This window comes from Panicum hallii, chromosome 3 (genome assembly GCF_002211085.1).
Source record: "Panicum hallii strain FIL2 chromosome 3, PHallii_v3.1, whole genome shotgun sequence".
In the NCBI taxonomy this organism is placed as follows: Eukaryota; Viridiplantae; Streptophyta; class Magnoliopsida; order Poales; family Poaceae; genus Panicum; species Panicum hallii.
Genome location: NC_038044.1, coordinates 8,752,594 through 8,773,396, shown reverse-complemented (window position 1 = coordinate 8,773,396; position 20,803 = coordinate 8,752,594). Strand labels below are relative to the sequence as shown.

Below are 20,803 nucleotides of genomic sequence, written 5' to 3'. Positions count from 1 at the left end.
CAGCGAGTAGGCCCAGCCGGACAAAAAACTACTGACAAAAAATTTAGGGGCATTCCGAGAATTGAACTCGGGACCTCTCGCACCCTAAGCGAGAATCATACCACTAGACCAAATGCCCTTTGTTGTTCCGTCTTCAATATTTTTTAATATAATTTATTCCTATTACTCACTCCACATCAGCATGTCCCCATTCCAATGCAGGAACCAAAATACTACTGGACAGAGCGTGTGCAAAATGATAGTGAATACCAGACAGGAATACATTCAGTCAACAGTGAAGCAACCACTACTCATTCAATCAAGCAGGTCTGAAAATTGCGCAAACCGTAAACGCTAAACAATCGATCATCCATCCAAGGCTGATTAGTCAGTCAGGCTAAACAGTTGGCCACCATTGGCCAGTACTCCCATTGGTCATTTTCACAAGGATGAGTGCGTGTCCGTACCGCGTGTTAAAAAGGAAAACTGTTTCAGCCGCTATCCGATGAGCTTGTCTTTGGGAGTATGGCATGTCGCGGCATATTTGCAGCATGGCTCGGCGAACAACATGCAGCTGTCCGGTCACTCGGTTTGCGCTGCTCCCCACGGCACCTCGCACCTGGTCTTCCTCCTCGGTTTACTATTCCTGACCTCCTTCCACGCATGGGCATGGCTCCCCGTCCTCTCCTTTGCGCCACCGCCACTGTCCACACACCTGCCGCTCGCCTCTCGCCTTTAACCCACCGGCGAGGTCACTAGCCTCGATTTGCTTCCTGCTCTTCAACTTCTCTTCAACGCGTCGACCGGAGCGATGGCGAAGATCCTGCTCCATGGCTCGCTTCATGTCACCATCTTCGAGGCGGAGGAGATCTCCAACTCCAGCCGGCCCAGCAGCCAGGCGCCCGGCTTCCTCCGCAAGGTCCGGGATCACCTTCTCTTCCTCCTCTGCAATGCAATGCGATTCGTGCTTCCTGCTACCTAGTAAATTTGAAATTCTGAACTACTCATCCTTGTACCTGATGGGCGGAGCAGCTGGCGGAGACGATCGAGGACACGGTGGGCGTGGGCAAGGGCAACAGCAAGATCTACGCCACCATCGGCCTGGACAAGGCCCGCGTGGGGCGCACCCGCACGCTCACCGACGAGACGGCCAGACCGCGCTGGTACGAGTCCTTCCACGTCTACTGCGCGCACCTCGCCTCCGACGTCGTCTTCACCATCCGGGCCAAGAGCACCATCGGCGCCTCCACCGTCGGCGTCGGCTACCTCCCCGTCCGCGACATCTTCGGCGGCCAGGAGGTCGACCGCTGGCTGCCGCTCTGCGACGACGACGACAAGGACCGCAAGCCGCTCGAGGGCGGCTCCAAGGTCCACGTCAAGCTCCAGTACTTCGACATCTCCAAGGACCACAGCTGGGGCCGCGGCGTCCGCAGCGGCAAGTACCCCGGCGTGCCCTACACCTTCTTCTCGCAGCGCCAGGGGTGCAAGGTCACGCTGTACCAGGACGCGCACGTCTCCGACGGCTTCGTCCCGAGGATCCCGCTCGACGGCGGCAGGTGCTACGAGCCGCACCGGTGCTGGGAGGACATCTTCGACGCCATCAGCGGCGCCAAGCACCTCATCTACATCACCGGCTGGTCGGTGTACACCGAGATCACGCTGGTCAGGGACGGCAGCCGGCCCAAGCCCGGCGGCGGCGTCACGCTCGGCGAGCTGCTCAAGAAGAAGGCCGGCGAGGGCGTCCGGGTGCTGATGCTGGTCTGGGACGACCGCACCTCCGTCGGGGTGCTCAAGAAGGACGGCCTCATGGCCACGCACGACGAGGAGACGATGAACTACTTCCAGGGCACCGACGTGCACTGCGTGCTGTGCCCCCGGAACCCCGACGACTCCGGGAGCATCGTGCAGGACCTGCAGATCTCCACCATGTTCACGCACCACCAGAAGATCGTCGTCGTCGACCACGACATGCCGGCGCCGGCGGCGGCCGGGCGGAAGAAGCGGATCGTCAGCTTCGTGGGCGGGCTGGACCTCTGCGACGGCCGCTACGACACGCCGCTCCACTCGCTGTTCCGGACGCTGGACACGGTGCACCACGACGACTTCCACCAGCCCAACTTCGCGACGGCCGCCATCGCCAAGGGCGGGCCCAGGGAGCCGTGGCACGACATCCACTGCCGCCTCGAGGGCCCCGTGGCCTGGGACGTGCTCTACAACTTCGAGCAGCGCTGGCGCAAGCAGGGCGGCAAGGACATCCTCATCCAGCTCCGGGACCTCGCCGACAAGATCATCCCGCCGTCGCCCGTCACGTTCCCGGAGGACGGCGAGGCGTGGAACGTGCAGCTGTTCCGGTCCATCGACGGCGGCGCCGCTTTCGGGTTCCCGGACACCCCTGACGACGCCACCAGGGCCGGGCTCGTCAGCGGCAAGGACCAGATCATCGACCGGAGCATCCAGGACGCCTACATCCACGCCATCCGCCGCGCCAGGAGCTTCATCTACATCGAGAACCAGTACTTCCTGGGCAGCTCCTACTGCTGGAAGCCCGACGGCATCAGGCCCGAGGACATCGGCGCGCTGCACCTCATCCCCAAGGAACTGTCCATGAAGGTGGTGAGCAAGATCGAGGCCGGCGAGCGGTTCGCGGTGTACGTCGTCGTGCCCATGTGGCCGGAGGGCATCCCGGAGAGCGGCTCCGTGCAGGCCATCCTGGACTGGCAGAGGAGGACCATGGAGATGATGTACACCGACATCGCGCAGGCGATCCAGGCAAAGGGGATCGACGCCAACCCCAAGGACTACCTCACCTTCTTCTGCCTCGGCAACCGGGAGGCCAAGAAGCCCGGCGAGTACGTGCCCACGGAGGAGGCGGAGCCCGACACCGACTACATCAAGGCCCAGCAGAACAGAAGGTTCATGATCTATGTCCACACCAAGATGATGATCGGTAACAATCCTTCCTCTTGATTTTCCTTTGTAATTTCAAGGATGATCGTTGCCTTGATTTTGATTTTAATTTGTAACGAACCCTGGTGATCGATGCCTACAGTGGATGACGAGTACATCATCGTGGGGTCGGCGAACATCAACCAGAGGTCCATGGACGGCGCGCGGGACTCGGAGATCGCCATGGGCGCGTACCAGCCGCACCACCTGGCGGCGGCGAGCCGGCCGGCGAGGGGGCAGGTGCACGGGTTCCGGATGTCGCTGTGGTACGAGCACCTGGGCGCGGTGGACGACGCCTTCACCCGGCCGGACAGCCTCGAGTGCGTGCGCAAGGTGAACGCCATGGCGGACAGGTACTGGGACCTGTACGCCGGCGACGGGCCCGACCGCGACCTGCCGGGGCACCTGCTCACCTACCCCGTCGGGGTCGCCGCCGACGGCGCCGTCACGCAGCTGCCGGGGATGGAGTTCTTCCCGGACACACAGGCGCGGGTGCTTGGCGCCAAGTCCGACTACCTCCCGCCCATCCTCACCACATAGGCGTCGGCGCTGAACTGCCCTGCTCATCTAGTTACCTTATTCTTTTGTTCGGCTTTGCTCTGGAGATCTTGCTGATTGTCTTTGTTGGAATAAGAACGGCACTAGCTTTGGATTCATTTTATTTTTAGAAAATAAATAAAAGATGCACTGATGCAGTGTAAATGATGATTTTAGGTGTCTTAGTATTACATATGAAAAGGATTTTTAACATCATTGTCTGATTGACAATGTTCTGCTTGTAACATCAGTGTTGCAATCAACTTCCAGAAAAATAAATAGAAACAGAAACTAAAAGCAGCACTACTCTAGGAAATAAGAAATGCCCTGATGCAGTGGGCATGATGATGAACTGACGGTGATTTTAGGCTTTTGATTCATTCATAGTTTGTTTTCTTTATACTGATTATCAATTGCTTGCGAATAAGTGAAAAAGAAAAAAAAACATGTCCATTTAAAACGCCTAACAGGATCATGAGAGAACTCTTTGTACTCAATTCTCTACATTTCACTGCCCTATCCTCCTAAAAATGAACAGGTTCGCACATCAAGATAGAAGCAGGGACGAACATAACAATTGTGTGATTGCAGCACCACACAATTTTTAGACCCACATTTTTTTTTGCTTTCAGCAAGTGAATATTTGGCGCTAGGTAAATTGGATTTGATGGAGGTCCTGGAACATGAAGTGGTAGGAGAATATGTCCAAATTAAAACCTTAGTTGATTCTCACTCTCCAGTGACTGCTTTCTTTCGTTTGAGCTTTTCGTTTTTCATGGTGATAACCTTCTCAACTTCTCATCCACAAAGGCGATATCCTATATTGAATCATGGCAAATTTTGTCAACTATTAATTTGATTCTCTGTTACATATTATAGCCAGCATATTTGTTTGAAGCAAAATAACACGTAAAGTTCATCACATAAATAAATAAATAGAAAATAGAATAAGAAAGAAAAAAATGTTTTGATGTGAAGTCGATCTACTGTGATTGTTCTGCCAATTTTATAAAGAATGACTTGAAAAGAGATGGATAAATCTCATCAACATCAAAGAGTGTCAGGCTACCACTAACTGAGAACTATGTGCCAAAATTTGTATTCTCTTGAAAACTATCTGACAATGCTATTTCGGTGTTGTTCCACCACAACCTTCTTAACATTTATGTACAAGATTCTCACAGCCAAAGAAGCTGACAAGAGAATATGGTTAAGACAAACTTGGCGAAACAACAGCTGTTTCACGTTTGCTACTATGAAGGCAAGTCCATTTCACCATATCAGTTGACAGTTCCCGAATTCTTGATCCTTCTATAGTTTGTTACCTCATCAGGTGGTTGTATTTATGCAGCCTTAGACTTTGGTTTTGCCTTTTTTAATTGAGAGTACAGGAAAACTCCAGCAAGAGCAATACCAGTTCCTGCAAGCAAGAACAATAATGCAATTCAGATACAGACAAATTAGATGATGGGTTATTGGTACATGCATGAAGCATAGCATCAGTTTATGTGTGACGTGCCTAAGGCATTTATAGGTGAAAGTGGAGTTCTGAAGAAGAGAACAGATGACACGATGACCACCACACGTTTGAGAGAGTTGGTAACCGAATGGGTCACAGGAGATACTCTAGCCAATAAACTGTATGAAACCTGCCAAGAAACAAATAGAAACTTTGTTATAGGTAATCCTATGTGGAACAAAATTCACTGTAAAACTAATAGAAGCTTATGCAGAGAAACATTATACCTTGAAGGCTCAAAATGTAAACTATTCAACAATACTGAAGATAGTATCATATTGGAATTGGAGAGCCTGACCACAGCAGCAAAGCAGTGGACAAAACGGGACCATATATAGATTATCAGCTAGCAAATAGTATGTTTGTTTCGATCTAAGTAGCCAACCGCAGTAGCCACTAACAGACAATTTTAGCAACCTCTGAGAGACCACAAAATTTGATTTTTAGCGGAGACTGGCCTCACCTGTTGGTAAAAATGGAAACATGTTCCAGCAAGTGCTGCTTTCACACATAGTTCTTTTACATTAACTCCCTGCAAACCCAGAAAATTGAGTGTTAGCCAAATTCTTATGTATTAGTGAAGAAATATTGGGAATTTCTTTTCAAAGTTGGCAAGACTTACAGCACTCTGCAGGTACAATGGACTAAACTTGATGCCTTCTACAGATAGCATCAGTGGAGCAGATAACAAGAATGCCATGACAGTCATTATCGAGAACAGGTTTATATCATCCAAACTGTCCTGTAATAAGAACAAGTTGTGTGAGGAGCTTCAGTGTTCACAGAACATACTGTGCTGCACTGTTGCCAATGTACAACCTTTTTTTTTGGTGGAGGGGGGGGGGGGAGGTCACCTCTTTATCAGCGAGGAATTTCTTGCTTAAAACATTCCGCGATTGGTTGGTAAGATTTGAAGCCATGGCGCTCCAAAATCCAATCCTGTTTTCTCAGAATATTAGAATCAAATGCACCATATTGCTTGCAGTGAACTCCTTGACTTGACACATTGAAGGCACCACTTACCAGTTGAAAGAAACTTCAGTCACGGATGCCAATACAACTCCACCAGCAATAGGGACGAGTGAACCCAACACCAATACAGAAGGTGTCTGTAAAAATAATAGAACAGGGAAACAAAGGTTATATGGAGTATTCCACTATTAAGATGAAAAGATCCACAAAGGCACAAACCAATTACCTCCCCTAGGAACAGGACAGAGAGGAGGACAGAGAAGAAGGGCTCCATGGCCTTGATGGTGTGCGTGAAGGAGACAGCCACCTTGCCCAAACTCACATTGGTAAAAACATTTCCCAGCATGTGGATCAAAGCAAGAGGCAGGATCTTTGCATACTGCATCAGCAAACAAAAACAACAACTCACCACATCAGTCATATGAGTAAACCAATTTCATAATGCTGTAGTTTGGTCGAATGTAATATTCAGTCAGATGCTAGGAAACAATGACAAAGACAACTCTGCTTCAGAAATATATATTTCAATTTTCAACATGCACCCGTGGAATTGAGCAGGCTTTCAGGCTAGCTTGTTATATCTCATGATTTTACATCAACAGGTAACAACAAAAGATTAGTAATATTCTTATTATACCTGTTTGAGGGAGAGCCTCGGTCTGGGATGCAGATTCAGCAGCCACATGAGCGTGATGAAGAAGGATCCGGATGCGAACTGGAAGGTGGTGATGGTGTACGGAAAGGGCACGGCTTTGAGAACCTGCGCAAATCACAGGTCAAAACAACTTAGAAGATTCGATTCTGTTGAAGAACCATTAGGAAATGACCCGAGGATTGAATAGGGACGAAATATCTAACCAGCTTGTTGTAGATGTTGAAGTAGACGTTGAGCAGGTACCAGCCGAGGATCATGGCCCCGAGCTGCAGCGTCCGCGGAATGCCGTTGGCGCCCTCGGGTTTTCCGCCCCCGTCTGCCGCCGCCGGCGACGCGGCCGCTGCAGCCGCCGTCCGCGTCCTCGCCGCGGCGCCGGCCCTGGCGCCGCCCGCCGCGAGCAGGGCCGACGGTAGCGGCCGTAGGCCCCCGCGAATGCTGAGCGGGAGCGCCGGCGCGCCGGCGCCGGCGACCGGCCAGCGGCAGCCATGAGAAGAAGGGGCGGAGGACGGGGAGGGCGGAAGCGCGACGTGGCGCCAGGAAGGCAGGGCGGGGGGCGGGTACGAGAGGCGCGCCGCGGCCCAGGCACTGGAGGAGGAGGAGGAGGAGCACGCCGCCGCCATGCTCTGCATCTCGCGGCGCTCCCTCTTGGGTTCTCGTGGTCCCCTCCTCGGTTCTTGGCTGGCGTATGGACAATCACAATGGCCGCGAATCCGGCTGGTTCCGCGGGGTTTCTGGACTGGAAGGATGAGGAGGGAGGGGGATTGAGAGTGAGGAAGGGTGAGGGCGCTGCCGCTGTCACGGCGCGGCCATTTATGGCACGCAGCAGGGGAAGAGGAGTGGAGGATGAGTTCGAGAAGGAAAGGGATTGGTGGGCTGGTGCCGCCGCGCCCGTGGCGTACAAGGCGGGGCGGCGGCAAGCGGAAGGTAGTGGAGTGGAAGTCTGGAAGGCGTGGAGGTGTGGAGTGGACCGGGCTACCGGAGTGAGGGGAGGGAGGGGCGGGAGCGGCCGGACGCGCGGCGCGGTTTCGACGAAGGGAGACGAAAGGGAGCGCCCTCGGGCACGGTGGCCGGGCAGGTTTGGGCGGCTGAAGCGGGACTGCTGCACAGCCTTTTCCTGGAGACCAGCGCGTTGGTTTTCACGGCCGGGACCAGCAGCCACTCCTGAATGCGTTTTTGGACGCCAGCGTCCAGATGGCAGATCTGATGCCTCTTCACCCTACGCCTCATTCTTCTTTTTCTGAGCAGTAACAGTGCAATTTTGGGGAAGGGAAAAAACAGGAGTACCAGGTGGTGGTGCTTGAAATGCAGGCAGCACTGCGTTTGCAAATATTGTTTTTGTACAAACAACAGTAGATAGAAGTCCAAAATATATCCGGGTGGTAGATAATGGCTAGCTACGGTACAGGTACAACTATCTCAATCAGAGCTATAGCTATCCTAACCACTGTCCTTTTTTTGGACGAAACATAGTTTGTTACTAAAATTCCATATAATTGGTGGTGCATCCATGGAAACCTTTCTTAAGAAGGTTTACTTTTTTTTTCTCGACGCAAATCCAAACATATGTTGGTTCCATCTTGCTATAGGTTCCATATTCACTTCAAAATTTAGACTTTGTTATCCCTAATTTAACAACAAGTCTAATAGCATGTATATCCAACTCGGCAATGAAATACCGAGTGAAGCTGAGTTCATTTTAAAGATCGCACCAAGCTAGCTCTCTTTGGTTTAGCTTGCTGAAGATTGTTGTAATATGGAAACCGGAGAATATGGATTGCTCGATTTTAAAATTTTGATGTGTGGATTGTTACAAATCTGTTTGTTTTTTTCACTTTGCGGACTGTAAGTTTGTAACAACCTATTGCAATCCATAATCTACGAGCTAAAACAAACTGATTTTCCCACAACAAAGTCATTGACGTGCTCTGTCGGCTCAGATTTTCAGTAACCTTTGTCGTTGTAACTTTCTCTAAACTTTGTAAAACATTTCAAATTGCATTAATAGCGATGGAAGCAGATATGAATTTGTGACTTCTGTGGCCGTTTTATTTAATCCTACCAGCAAGTGAGCAAATGGTCACCGCCGACGAACTATTTGCGGCTGCGGTGGCTGAACCTTGCGTTTGTGGCCTGGCCGCGCCCACAAGACGGGATCTTTTCCTCCCGGGGCTCCCCGACTCCGACGTGTTCCATGTCGTATCCGACCGAATAATTGATTCTCCACCCGGCTAATTCGCCCGCGTTAGCTCCAAGATTTTTCCTCCTCCTTCGTTGTCCTCCCCTGTTGGTTGGTGCCGGGTTTTTTTGGCGAGCGGCGGAGCCACAGAAATGGAGGGCAAGAGCGGCGCCTAATTTTAGCGGCGGGGAGGGGAGCGAAGCCTGGGCAGCCACTCGCCGGCCTCCAAGAAACCGCAGGGATCTGTTCATCTGAGTGCCGCTGAATTCGATTTCTTTCTTTTCTACTTTCTTGGAGAACCAATTCGATTTGGTTTCGGGAGAAGGGAGAGGAGGATGCAGTGGGCTGGTGTGAGGTCCTCGTCTCCGGCGCCGACGGCGGCGTGGATGGGCCGGAGGCCAAGGACCGCGAGGTGGCCGCGGGGTAGGCTCCCCGCGGCGCGCCGGGCGGTTGTGGCATCTGCAGCGGCCTCGGACGCGAATTCGAGCTCGAATTCGCCCGGGAAGGACGAGGAGAGGGAGGAGGTGGCGCGGAGGGAGAAGGAGGAGAAGGCGGCGGCGTCGCTCCTAATGAGGAGCCAGAAGTACGCCATGCTTAAGCAGCAGCTCGCCGTGGCCGCCCAATTCGAGGTACCGGAATAGACACCAAGGCAAAATGATGAAAGTTTGCAGTATGGACGTTCATCAAAATTGGGGCTTTTGGCTGCAAATTGGGATTCATTGTGCAGGATTACAAGGAAGCAGCGAGGTTGAGGGACTCGCTGAGGTCGTTCGAGGAGGAGGAGCCCGTGCTGCGCCTCCGCGGGTTGATGAGGAAGGCCATCGAGGAGGAGAGGTTTGAGGTATTCTACTCATGCATCGCCGTTGTTTCAAGCAGTTAAATTGCAAGTTTACCACGTTTAGTTCGTACACGTCTAGACAAGCATTAGCATTAGCAAAGTTTGGAAACCTCCAACCATTGCCGTTGATGGTGCTAATTGAGACAAAGATTTGATTACACAAGACTTTCGGAAGACTATGCATGCTGCAATGTCTTCTGATGATGACCGATGTTCTCATATGCTGACTGTACCATCGATACATGATTCCTTTTCACCAGTTTAGGGTTCTTGAAATTCTTCTTTTTTCGAAAGGTGGTTCTAGAAATTCAGAGGAAGTCTTAGAGGGACACTAGGGCATGAGGTCTTACCTAGTCTTCTGCTTTATTCCCATGTTTGGAATTGTTTGTCCTCTATTCCAGCCTCATGGTTTGAACTTTCAATTATACCACTTCTGTTAGGTGGTTTTTCAATTGTGCCACTTATGGTGACAAGTTTGTTATTTTCATCTCTTAGCAAGCCCACCATGTTCATGATTTTCTTTTGCTGATTCATGCTTCCCAGGATGCTGCTAAATATAGAGATGAATTAAAGATTTTGGCTCCACACTCCCTCCTCAAATGTTCTAGTGACGCTACAACTCTGGTAACTCTTCTTCTTTAATTTTTTTTACTTTACATTGTTTTCAGCATCCCCCTTTCAGTTTGGAAAATACTATGATATCCTACGAATTCATCAAACTGCTTGAAACTTCTTTCTTTAGGAAGTAGTACTATTGCTTTCCATATAAGCATACTGAGTGTTGAAAAGTAGCGTTACCTGAGCATGAAACCACTAAGAAACTGGTCTAAGGTTACCAGGAAATAGTTCAAGGTCTTCAGGAAATCATATTCCACCTGACCTGGTCAAATTCACATGCACACACACAGGGTCAAGGTCTTTGGAAATTATGTTCCATCTGACCTGGTTAATTTTTCACAAATTGGACTCTAGTTATCTCGTCACATATTTCGGCACTCAATTTCCAAACTCACATCCTTTACTCATGCCTGTCATCTTCCATTTTCCTTCACATGTTTAAGCATGCTTGTAGAAAATGAACACAGGAGTATCCATCATTTGAATCTGGTCAGGATGCTTTTCAATAAATTGGACCTTGTGATTAATATGAGTCTTTGATTGGAACTTGCATATTATAGTAGTGACTACAACTTTTTGACATCTAGAGGCCCGGTTCTGCAATGCTAGTTCCATGGTTCGCATGCATAACTTGAGATGTGAAGGAAGTTCTGCTAATAAGAAAGCTGAAGCAGCTTAGGAATCCTAGGTTACGAGTAAACCTGTCACTGACTGAGAAAAGACCAAAAGGACTTAGCTTTCTCACCATCTTGATATGTTTGAGAGTTCGAGTGCATTCTAATTTTCTAATACAGTTGAGGTATCACATTTAGGGGATAAGGGTTCAAGTCAGGAGCGTCTATATTGAAAGCCGGAGCCAGCCATTGAAGGGCCAATTCTTTTTTGCTTATAGGATCAGAATCACAAATAATTCTCAGCGCCCTGTTCAGCTTCTCAGAAGACATTGGATTGTCACAGATGGAAATGGAAGGACGGAGAATATTTGGTTAGTGTTTATATTGTACTATTACTCTAATTTGACTGTCACTAGGACATGCTAATATGACCGACTCCTTTGTTGTGTCAGGGGAGTTGGTGTAGTGGGAGAGCAACCTGTCATATTTCCAAGGACTGGTTTTGAGTACTCTTCTGCGTGCCCATTGAGCACTCCAAATGGAAGAATGGTAACATTACAGTTCTTCTGTTCTGCACAGATTTTCAGCAACAATTTCCTGTTTTACTTTAGCATTGCCTTTTTCCTGTACAAACTGAATGCACTGGGGTGTGATGCAAAAAGGGGGGATATTTCATTTAAAGTAAATTTTCTTTAAAGCTTTTCAGCCGCATGGGATCTGCCTTGGCATATCTGCACACTGCCACTGGTGCTTACCTTAACCCCATTTTGAATTGCAGGAAGGCGATTTTGAGATGAAGCACATTGACAAGGCTGGATCGTCAACGTTCAATGTCGCAATCGCACCATTCTCTCTATCAATTCTTGGGGATGACAATGACGTTCTCCTCTGAACGCGATTGGACGTGATACTGAGATTTAAACTAGCCACACGAGCACAAGTAGTTGCTGTTAGCGATATAGTTGAGTGCAGTGTTCAGGTTTCAAAGTTCTGCTGAAGCCAAATGCCCTGGCGCAAGTGCATGGAATGTTGCGTGTGGACCACGTGTACTTCTATTGAGGCAACACCAGGACATCATATCGTTGGAACTTCAAGTGTACAGGATAGAACTATAGAGCTTGCTATCGTGTAATACGCTCTCTTGTTTTCCCAACACCATAGTGATCATGGCTTTTTTTATTATACTCCATTTAAGAATGTATAATTTGTATATGACATATCTTTTTGTATGTGACTTTCGATCTTTATATGTTCCAGGAAAAATATAATATCATAATGCATGATCGCTGATGTGAAGAATGCTTTTTCAGAATGGCATCGTCGCATTTTGAAGTGGGCCTGCCACTGATGTCGTCCAACAAGGATTGTTTTCATGGGCCTCGTCCAGATAATTGGGCTGGGCTGATTGGGCCTGACAAGATTGAGTGATTCAAACAGGGAAAAGTTTCAAATTATTCTCCTGAAGTATGCCGGATGATTTTTCTCTAAATTATTTTTGGTTCAATTTACTCAGACAACTATATCAGATCATTTGATGTAATTTATCGTTTGATAATATTTTTCTTTATGTTTATCCACACAGAAGTGGAGTTTGAAGATAAAATCTTAGATGATAGCAAGACCAGAGAGAGGTTTACATTGAGGATTGGCGTGTGCTGACGCGCAACCTGCTGGCAGCTGGCTGACCCTGCACGAGGAAGGTGAAGGCAGACACTGGAAGACGCAAGGCATTTAGTTCCAGTCTGTTGCCATAAAATTTAGCATGTAATAACACACTGTCGTGAACACAGTCTCAGAGAGTTAGTGAGTAAATCGCTGCCAAATCTAAAAGATTCCATTTCTCGCTTTCCTCATGCATTGCCAAACGTCAAGGGTCTGCATGGCCCCGGCGTCTAGCGCCGGTGACCACCTCACCGGCGTCACGAGCGGCGCGCTGCCTTCGTACGCTCAGCGCCTGCGCCCAGGCCACCGGTAACCGAAGCCCTCTGGAGCGGTGCGCTACCGGACAGGCAGGCGGGGCACGGCGCGCGATGCACAAGTACAACCGCGCTGGCGTCACCGCGTCCGCGTCTACCACCGAGGGCGCATGCCGGCAAGCTGCCCCCTTTCCCGCATTGCGTTTCGCTGTCACCGCCTCTTGACCGCGCGCGGCACGCAGCAGCGGCGGCGGTGTTTCCATTTCTCGCCCTCCCACCCTGGTCGCGTGCCCGCCGCCGCCGTGGAAGCTAGCTAGCTCGACGGCGCCATGGGCGGGCGTGGAGCTTCGGAGGCGGCAAGGATGGTGGTCGCCGTGGTGGGGGTCGTGGTCGCCGCGGCGGCGGTCCTTTCCCCGGCCGCGGCTGGGGGCTTAGGCAGGGAAGGTACGTCCGTACGTGCCGCCTCGCCGTATAGTCTTCCATATTAGCTCAGCTCCCTTCTTCCTCCGTCCCGGCCGGAGTGATCAAAGAAGGCTCAGATCTTGTGCCCACACGCTCTCTTCTTGGTTCCTGCCGCTGAATTCCGTCGATGTCTTGTGGTCGTGTGGTTTGCAGCGGCGGCGCTGGTGGCGATCAAGGCGGCGCTGCAGGATCCGGGCCAAGTTCTCCGCGACTGGGACCATAAGTCCGGCGACCCTTGCCGCTGGAACATGGTCACCTGTCATGGGGGCCACGTTCAGGAGCTGTATGCTCTTACTCTCCTCGTTGTATTGGTATTCTTGTGCTGCCATAATGGTCAGCTCCGTCTCATGGTTTCTTTGCTTCACTGTTCGCAGGTCCATGGTGCAGCAGAACCTCTCCGGCACACTGTCGCCGGCGATTGGGAGGCTCAGGTCTCTGCGGTATCTGTAAGTCTCGATCTGAAACTGTTTTCTCTGTTAGCCCTGTCTGGGAGCATATGAATTTCTAGGGTATTCAGAGGAGCCGTTCTATTCTAGCGAAATTCACAGGTTGAAGTTTAACAGAATCTTTATTAATTCGTCGAGCACTTCGAATTGTTTATCTTATGACTCGTGGTCTCGTGGGCATCGGTATGTTTCTGCAATGGATTGAGATGAAGAAATGATGGGTTTGTTTTCAAATTGTGGCAGGTCTTTACGCCAAAATGCAATTTCTGGTCCTATCCCTAAGACCATAGGCAGGATGAAGCTGCTGCAAGTACTTGATTTGTCAAACAATCAGTTCAGTGGAAGCATCCCGAGTACACTGGGTAGTATGGTGAACCTCCAGTACCTGTAAGACCACTCTTCCTGATCACCAACATTCAGACATCTATGTCGCCGTGTTATGTACATCTTTCAGAATCTGAACATTGAATGAGTCTCATGATGTTTTATCTGATTGCCTCTTCCATCCAGGAAATTGAACAACAACAGCTTATCTGGACCTGTACCTGATTCACTAGCCACTGCTCGCATGATCTTCATCCTGTATTTACCATCCTTATTATGTCATCGTTGCATTAACTGTTCATTTAGCACGTTCAATTTCATTGTGAATTTTACCTATTCCTTATTTCTAAGAAAAAAAGTTACCAATTCCGCAGGGATATTTCCTTCAACAACCTGAGTGGTCCCCGGCCGACTTTTCGCACATGGAATGCCTTGTAAGTGATCTAAGTTTATATTTTCCCGGTATTAACTGATAACACATGAGCTTGGGTGAAGCTAATACTAAATTGTTTGCCTGCTCTCTCTCGTTTCCTTAATCCATCATGCCTGAATAGTCTTGATGGTAATCCATTGCTAAGTGACATCAACTGTGAAGGAAGCGAACCAGGTGCAGGAACGCCTCTTTACGGAGGAAGGTGCTCAGAGTCACTTGCTTTCCCTGCTGTAGGCCCGGAGGATATGAGAAAAGGTTGCTCATTGTCCAATTCTGATTGATTTCAACTTCATTTTAGGAAGTTAATTCAGGCATCCATATTTGTCTTGTGAATGTGTGTGCTCACCACAATCATTTTGTTCTCCAGATGATTCACGAGTCATGGATAAAAAAATTATGATCCTTGCAATATGCATAGCAATTAGTTGCTCAATGGTTGCCATGGTTGCTGGAGCTGTCATCCTATTTCGGCACTGGCATCGGTGTCAACGAGTCTTTGCAATTGCAGAAGGTAGTATTCTTTCAAACACTATGCACGTGTGAACATCCATACCAAAAAGGGCTTAACAGGTTCATGTCTCACATTGCAGATGAGGATCCTAGTCTTACATATGCTGGGTTCATCCAGCTCTATTTATGACCATGTTTATCATCCCCTAAGGAATTTGTTTCAACATAACATATTTCATTTTTGTATGGATTGATTAAACATAAATATAATCCATAATAATCTCATTCAGGAAATATGGGAAATAATGTTGCTTCCCTTTATATCCTAGACTGCTATCTGTTGAATTCTTTTGTTGTTTGTGTAATTGATTTTCCTGATGATCGTATCAATATTCTTCATTTTCTATTTTGCTAAGTCTATATCTTGTAACCCATAATTTGAAAAGTTTCATCGATGATCACACCCCTTGGGCCCAAGGTTCCAAGTTTCTAACTGTTGAGAGTTTAGAAGCGGGACTTTAGGAATGAGGGGACCTCGTCCGATATAGTGAGAGCAATAATGGTGTGGCGAAACTTGGGGTTAAGGCCACAAAGCATGTTGGTCACCTGGTTCTCCTCTCGGTCTGGTTGATTGACATTTACATGGCTGTTTAGCATGGGACTTTAGCCTGGAGAAGTATTCGGTGATGGTCATCTCAACTTCCTAGTAATTGTGAAACTCCGCTTTGATGTACACCACATGGGTAAGACAATTATCATGGAAGGAGGCTTTCAGTCGCTGTCCATTGAGAGGTGGCGGTGTCGTCAGAGGTTGCATGACAATGCTTCGAAGATCTGTGGTGATCGTGGAGCAGAGCCAGTTGATAATGCACTCATACCCACTCTAGATTAGCACGGAGGTGAGATGCATGAGGGTTCACGTTGTCAAGGATGAATACCGAGCTTCCCAAGGATGATGGTGAAGAATTGGCACCACTAAGAATTGTTGGAGTCATCGAGATCAAGAGTGATGAGGGCATGCGCCCGGGTCCTCACCATTTGAGCATGGGAGGTCGGGATGATGAGAGCAATAGGAAGAGTCGTTGCCTGGTTTAAGCGGTGAAGGAGTTCGCCAACAGTATCAGGGATGCCACAGAAGAGAAGGATAAGAGAGTGATGAGTTAATGAACGGGTTGTCACATGTGGGCACATGGCGAAGGCACAAGCTAGAGAGGATCAAAAGAATGAACTGGTGAATTGTATCCCGACATTATACCATGGAGAGAGCTTGAGAGCCAACAAGCTGATTCCATTGATCTCAAGGGTTTATATTACAAGTACAAGGCATGATAACGTGCGACTGGAGCTTCTAACTAGCTGCCTAGCCTATCCCTGAGAGCATGAAGACTAGACACTTGAGTCCCGTGCCTGACCAGGAGAGTATCCCGCTGACACTAAGTTTGAGATGTAGGAGTGTAACTTAACGATCACCGCTTTTATAGAAGTTATTTTTGCAACCCATTCAATGTCTAGATACCAGTATTCATTGACTAAATCGCCATTCTACCATAAAAACTGAAAGGCAAGAAGCAATTATGTAGATACAACAAAACCCATAAACATAATACTCCGTCAAGTATCTTGACCCAATATCGGAATCTCTGGGTTCATATTTTTGCATAAAGTTTATGAACACCATGGTGATATTCTCAACCATTCTATTCTTTTAGGCAATGGCTCTTCTATACATTACACCGGATTTTCATACCTGGGTTTGACTGCGTTTGCGGCGGCGGTGTACACTAAAAGTGGAGAATCTCACCAACGAGCTGCGCCAATCAGGCTTTTCCGCACAAAGCGATATCTGGGACACTAGCTCTAAATGGGAAACATGAGAAGTGAAGAAGAGAGGGAAGCAATGCCTCTTCCCGACGTGCTCATGTGGAGTGCGCTGCCACGTGACATTGTCCCAAACAGGGTCAATAATAGTTATGCTAGAAGTATATATAGTATGATGATATATATCTACATTTTAATGTAGTATGGATAACATATTTCACTAATGTCAAAAGAGGAATGAATTGGATGTTTTTGCATAATGTCATGTTTATTTATTGAAAATAACTTATGTATATAATAAATAGGATAGTGAACCACAATAATTACTATTAAAATTTTAACTGAGGTCGATCTAAATGATTAGAATACCTAATTAGAAGGCCTAAATGATTAGTGATTAGCCTAACTAACAAATATTGAGTAACTAGTAACCTTTGTTATATGGATCATTCTTTTTTTTTTTTGGGGGGGGGGGTATGGCCCGTGCTGGCCCCCTTGGCTCTGTCGCGGACTCGTGGTCTTGCTAGACAACTATTTGTGCATTTCATGATTATGATTTCCTGTTCAGTTTTGCCATTGTACCCATGTTTTTTTCCAGAGCACATTAGCCTGTAGATGTAACTACTGTGTTATTTTGGCATTGTGCACTATTATACCTGATTGCTAATGCAGTAATTATCACATTTTCAGTTCAACATTGCCGAGAAGTTTCTCTTGGGCATCTAAAGCACTACAAGCTTAAGGAGATCAGAAAAGCCACCGATAACTTCAACCAAAGAAATATTTTGGGAGAGGGGGGATATGGAATAGTTTACAAGGGTCATTTGCCTGATGGCACACCTATTGCTGTGAAAAGATTGAAGGATCGTGATTCGGTTATTGGCGGTGATCAATTCCACACAGAAGTTGAAGTGATAAGCTTGGCTGTTCATCATAATCTCCTCCATCTTATTGGGTTCTGCACTGCAAATAATGAAAGGATCCTTGTTTATCCTTACATGCCAAATGGAACTGTTGCTTCTAAATTAAAAGGTTAGCATATATGATGCTTCATGCTTGTATATCCTGTGTATGGTTGCATGTATATTTGGAATCTCACAGTGATGGAGCTAGAAAAATTCATTAGGGAGGGTGGGCGGGCATGGCTCGATCCCCCAGTCTCGGTACTACCTCTGTTGCTGGAATCCCATGGGGGTAAAAATGAAGAAAGAAATCATGAGAAACTTTTGAGCACTCCCTCTGATCTAATCTATTATCTATGTCTATTACTAAGTGTTTCTCTTTTACTTTGTCAGAATGTGTTAATGGGGAACCAGCCTTAGACTGGCCAAGGAGAAAGAGGATAGCACTTGGTGCATCACGGGGACTGCTCTATTTGCACGAACAATGTGATCCTAAGATAATCCATCGCGATATAAAAGCATCCAACATTCTACTCGATGAATATCTTGAAGCAATCATTGCAGATTTTGGATTGGCAAAACTTGTAGATCATGGGATGTCTCATGTTGTCACAACAGTGCGTGGAACAGTTGGTCGTATACCACCAGAGTATTTCATGTCTGGCCATGCTTCGGAGAAGACTGATGTTTTTTGCTTTGGACTCTTGTTGATCGAGTTAGTCACTGGTCGAGAGACCCTAGAGCTTCATCAGAACGAATATCAGAAGGGAGGAATTCTTGCATGGGTAAGTATTTTCTCTTGTACTTTTAAGATCAAGTTCAGTTTATTTATTTATATATTTTTGGAGAAAAAAGGTTTGGATAATGGCCTATAAATAGTATGTGGGCATGTTAAAGGAATTTGAAGATAAACGGCTAATCAACTTGAAGCAAGTAATTGGAAGAAAAAAATAAACAAAAGGCATTTTTAAGTTAGCATGATTTAAGTATCTGTATTTTGTGGTTTGTACTACTCGCCTGATTGGCTCTAATACTGTTGTTATTTTGTTGCACTTATGCCAACAAATCATAGCACCGGAGAAATTTAAAGGTACAACCACTTGAGCTTTTTTTAAAAAAAAATTAATAGAGTACAACTTTCAGCCTCTACACCAAACAAGATGCTTAGAAGCCAAGGATGCATATATCCATATACACCATCTGAGCATAATGCAATCTGAATTTAAATTGTATTGTAAAGAAATGGAGATAATCATAAATCCCATCTGGAATGAAAAAAAACAACCCATGAAAAACCAAAATTTAACATTTTTATCGCGGCATGCATGATAAGAAAGACAAAGATAACGTGGTTTTCCCATCGATATATTTTGATCTCTAACTAAGCTATAAAACAAGTCAACATCTGCATTTCTGAACATGAATGTCACTTTTAACTTGAGTTTAGACAATAAGCTACTCCAGCAAATACAATTATATATAGACTTATTGCGAACCTTGCTCAGGAGCAGTAATCAACCCTTGCCACATTTCATTTTATTCTTTCTAGTTTTCCACAGTTTTTATATGCTGGCAACATATCTATACTGTAACTATAATCTATTGCTCCCTGTTTCCAGTCCCACTTCAGTACGTAGTAACCAGGCCACAACAGCTAGAGTCCAGAACCGGTGGTCTAAGAATTTCAAAACAGATTTAAGAAGGATCTTTTTTGCCAATTGTGTTTCTTTTCCTCTTTCAAATGCCATGAACTGTCACTCACACAGATGCGCATTCATCAATATTGTTTCAGGCCAAGGAACTTCTTGAACAAAATCAGCTAAGCTCATTTGCGGATAAGAAGCTAAGGAACAACTATGACAGTGTTGAATTGGAGGAGATGGTTCAGATAGCATTGCTCTGCACAATGTACAGCCCTAAAGATCGTCCCAGGATGTCTGAAGTTGTTGCAATGCTGGAAGGAGATGGGGTTGCAGAGAAATGGGAGGCCGTGAAAAATGTCGAGGAACCGAACCCCGAGGATCTTAAGTACCGGGCTATAAACTACGATGAAGACCAATGCAGCTCGACCGAGTTGCAAGCCGTCGAGCTCTCAGGGCCAAGGTGATCTGAGTACCGTTTTTCATGTGTGCACCATGTAAGCTTCAGACCCCTCCAATCTGGGAAGAGAAAAGAAGCATAGCATGTTTCAGACTCTCAGTTGAAGTAGAGAGTGCCATTGCTGTTGTATCTGCCCATGGCCTCTACGAAAAAGAAAACAAGTGTTTAAGCGAACACCCTCTTTGATGAACATCATGGTGGCACGAAGAGATGATTTCTGAAACATGAATAAGCTAACCAGTGGAGCTTCTGCTCTGCATCTAAAGAAGCTATACATGGTCTGCCATCAAAACGTTGGCTAGAGGTTTAATCATGCACAGTTCTTTATTATTACCATCCATCTCTATCTCTTTGAATATCTGAAAAAGAAAGAGTACCTGCGATGTGTCTATCCTGATTATGAAGTCGACGTCTGTATCGGAAGCTAGTGAACAGAGTATGCACGCGTGCGCATATATGCAGGTTGATCCTGCGTCGGCGGTATCTAGCGAAAGATGCAGCCAAGGATATCTCCAGCTAATGAGGCACAAACATTAAGCTAGAGAAGTCAAGTGAGGCACGTACATGCATAATACTCCCCCCCCTCTCTAATTTAGGACATTATTGGAAATTGTTTTAAGTTGCAGCCTACATTTGTTGGAATGTAGGCTACATACATACATTGGTTGGAATCTCTGAATAATTTGCAGCCTACTAATTTATAAGTTGTACACGTCCAATGAAATAGAACCAACTTATTGTATATAGCTTCGACTGATCGAAGTTTCCATAGTGGAAATCTTTGACCATACATAACAAAAGATGGAATTGTTTAGGTCAACTAGTTTAGATACAGGCTTTCACGCACACAACAACGCTATTGCTTTTTGCCAGATCAACAGAAGAGGTGATCCATTCGATCACCAGTCATCGCCTACCCCATAAGCACCTTCTGCTGGCTCTGTCCAGGCTCCTTCTGGGCTGTTGCTACTTGCTACAAAGATCGGGACAGTATACCTGAAGGACAACGGGAGCACAATGCAGTAGTACTACGATTCTACTAACCCTTCAACAAATGAGCTGCTGATGAGCAATGCAATTACTCGCCCGGTGTCACTT

The 20,803-nt window shown here is 47.1% G+C and overlaps 4 protein-coding genes and 1 non-coding gene across 5 annotated transcripts; 3 read left to right on the top strand and 2 right to left on the bottom strand.

Annotated features, from left to right (window-relative positions):
- Nucleotides 1-46: 46 nt before the first annotated feature.
- On the bottom strand, nucleotides 47-118 carry TRNAP-AGG. Its single transcript has one exon. It is a non-coding gene; the product is annotated as a tRNA-Pro (tRNA).
- A 672-nt stretch (nucleotides 119-790) lies between these two features.
- On the top strand, nucleotides 791-3,569 carry LOC112884782 (phospholipase D alpha 1-like). The gene is made up of 3 exons (XM_025950339.1): nucleotides 791-897; nucleotides 999-2,926; nucleotides 3,029-3,569. The coding sequence occupies exons 1-3, from the start codon at nucleotides 791-793 to the stop codon at nucleotides 3,463-3,465; spliced, it is 2,472 nt and encodes an 823-aa protein (XP_025806124.1). The 3' UTR covers nucleotides 3,466-3,569.
- Nucleotides 3,570-4,520: 951 nt separating this feature from the next.
- On the bottom strand, nucleotides 4,521-7,713 carry LOC112884772 (phosphoenolpyruvate/phosphate translocator 3, chloroplastic-like). The gene is made up of 9 exons (XM_025950328.1): nucleotides 6,812-7,713; nucleotides 6,591-6,713; nucleotides 6,180-6,332; nucleotides 6,005-6,090; nucleotides 5,836-5,920; nucleotides 5,604-5,723; nucleotides 5,445-5,513; nucleotides 4,982-5,111; nucleotides 4,521-4,882 (listed from the first exon to the last, which is right to left on the bottom strand). Exons 1-9 carry the CDS (start codon nucleotides 7,235-7,237, stop codon nucleotides 4,806-4,808), a joined length of 1,269 nt encoding a protein of 422 aa, XP_025806113.1. The 5' UTR covers nucleotides 7,238-7,713; the 3' UTR covers nucleotides 4,521-4,805.
- A 1,006-nt stretch (nucleotides 7,714-8,719) lies between these two features.
- Nucleotides 8,720-12,103, top strand: LOC112884775. The gene is made up of 6 exons (XM_025950332.1): nucleotides 8,720-9,413; nucleotides 9,512-9,625; nucleotides 10,166-10,246; nucleotides 11,053-11,225; nucleotides 11,307-11,403; nucleotides 11,633-12,103. Exons 1-6 carry the CDS (start codon nucleotides 9,120-9,122, stop codon nucleotides 11,744-11,746), a joined length of 873 nt encoding a protein of 290 aa, XP_025806117.1. The 5' UTR covers nucleotides 8,720-9,119; the 3' UTR covers nucleotides 11,747-12,103.
- Nucleotides 12,104-12,871: 768 nt separating this feature from the next.
- Nucleotides 12,872-19,712, top strand: LOC112885133 (protein NSP-INTERACTING KINASE 3-like). Its single transcript, XM_025950801.1, has 13 exons — nucleotides 12,872-13,214; nucleotides 13,386-13,515; nucleotides 13,607-13,678; nucleotides 13,922-14,065; nucleotides 14,189-14,260; nucleotides 14,377-14,436; nucleotides 14,557-14,690; nucleotides 14,803-14,946; nucleotides 16,595-16,721; nucleotides 16,764-16,864; nucleotides 17,394-17,735; nucleotides 17,999-18,390; nucleotides 19,398-19,712. Exons 1-13 carry the CDS (start codon nucleotides 13,100-13,102, stop codon nucleotides 19,710-19,712), a joined length of 2,148 nt encoding a protein of 715 aa, XP_025806586.1. The 5' UTR covers nucleotides 12,872-13,099.
- The last annotated feature ends 1,091 nt before the right edge of the window (nucleotides 19,713-20,803 follow it).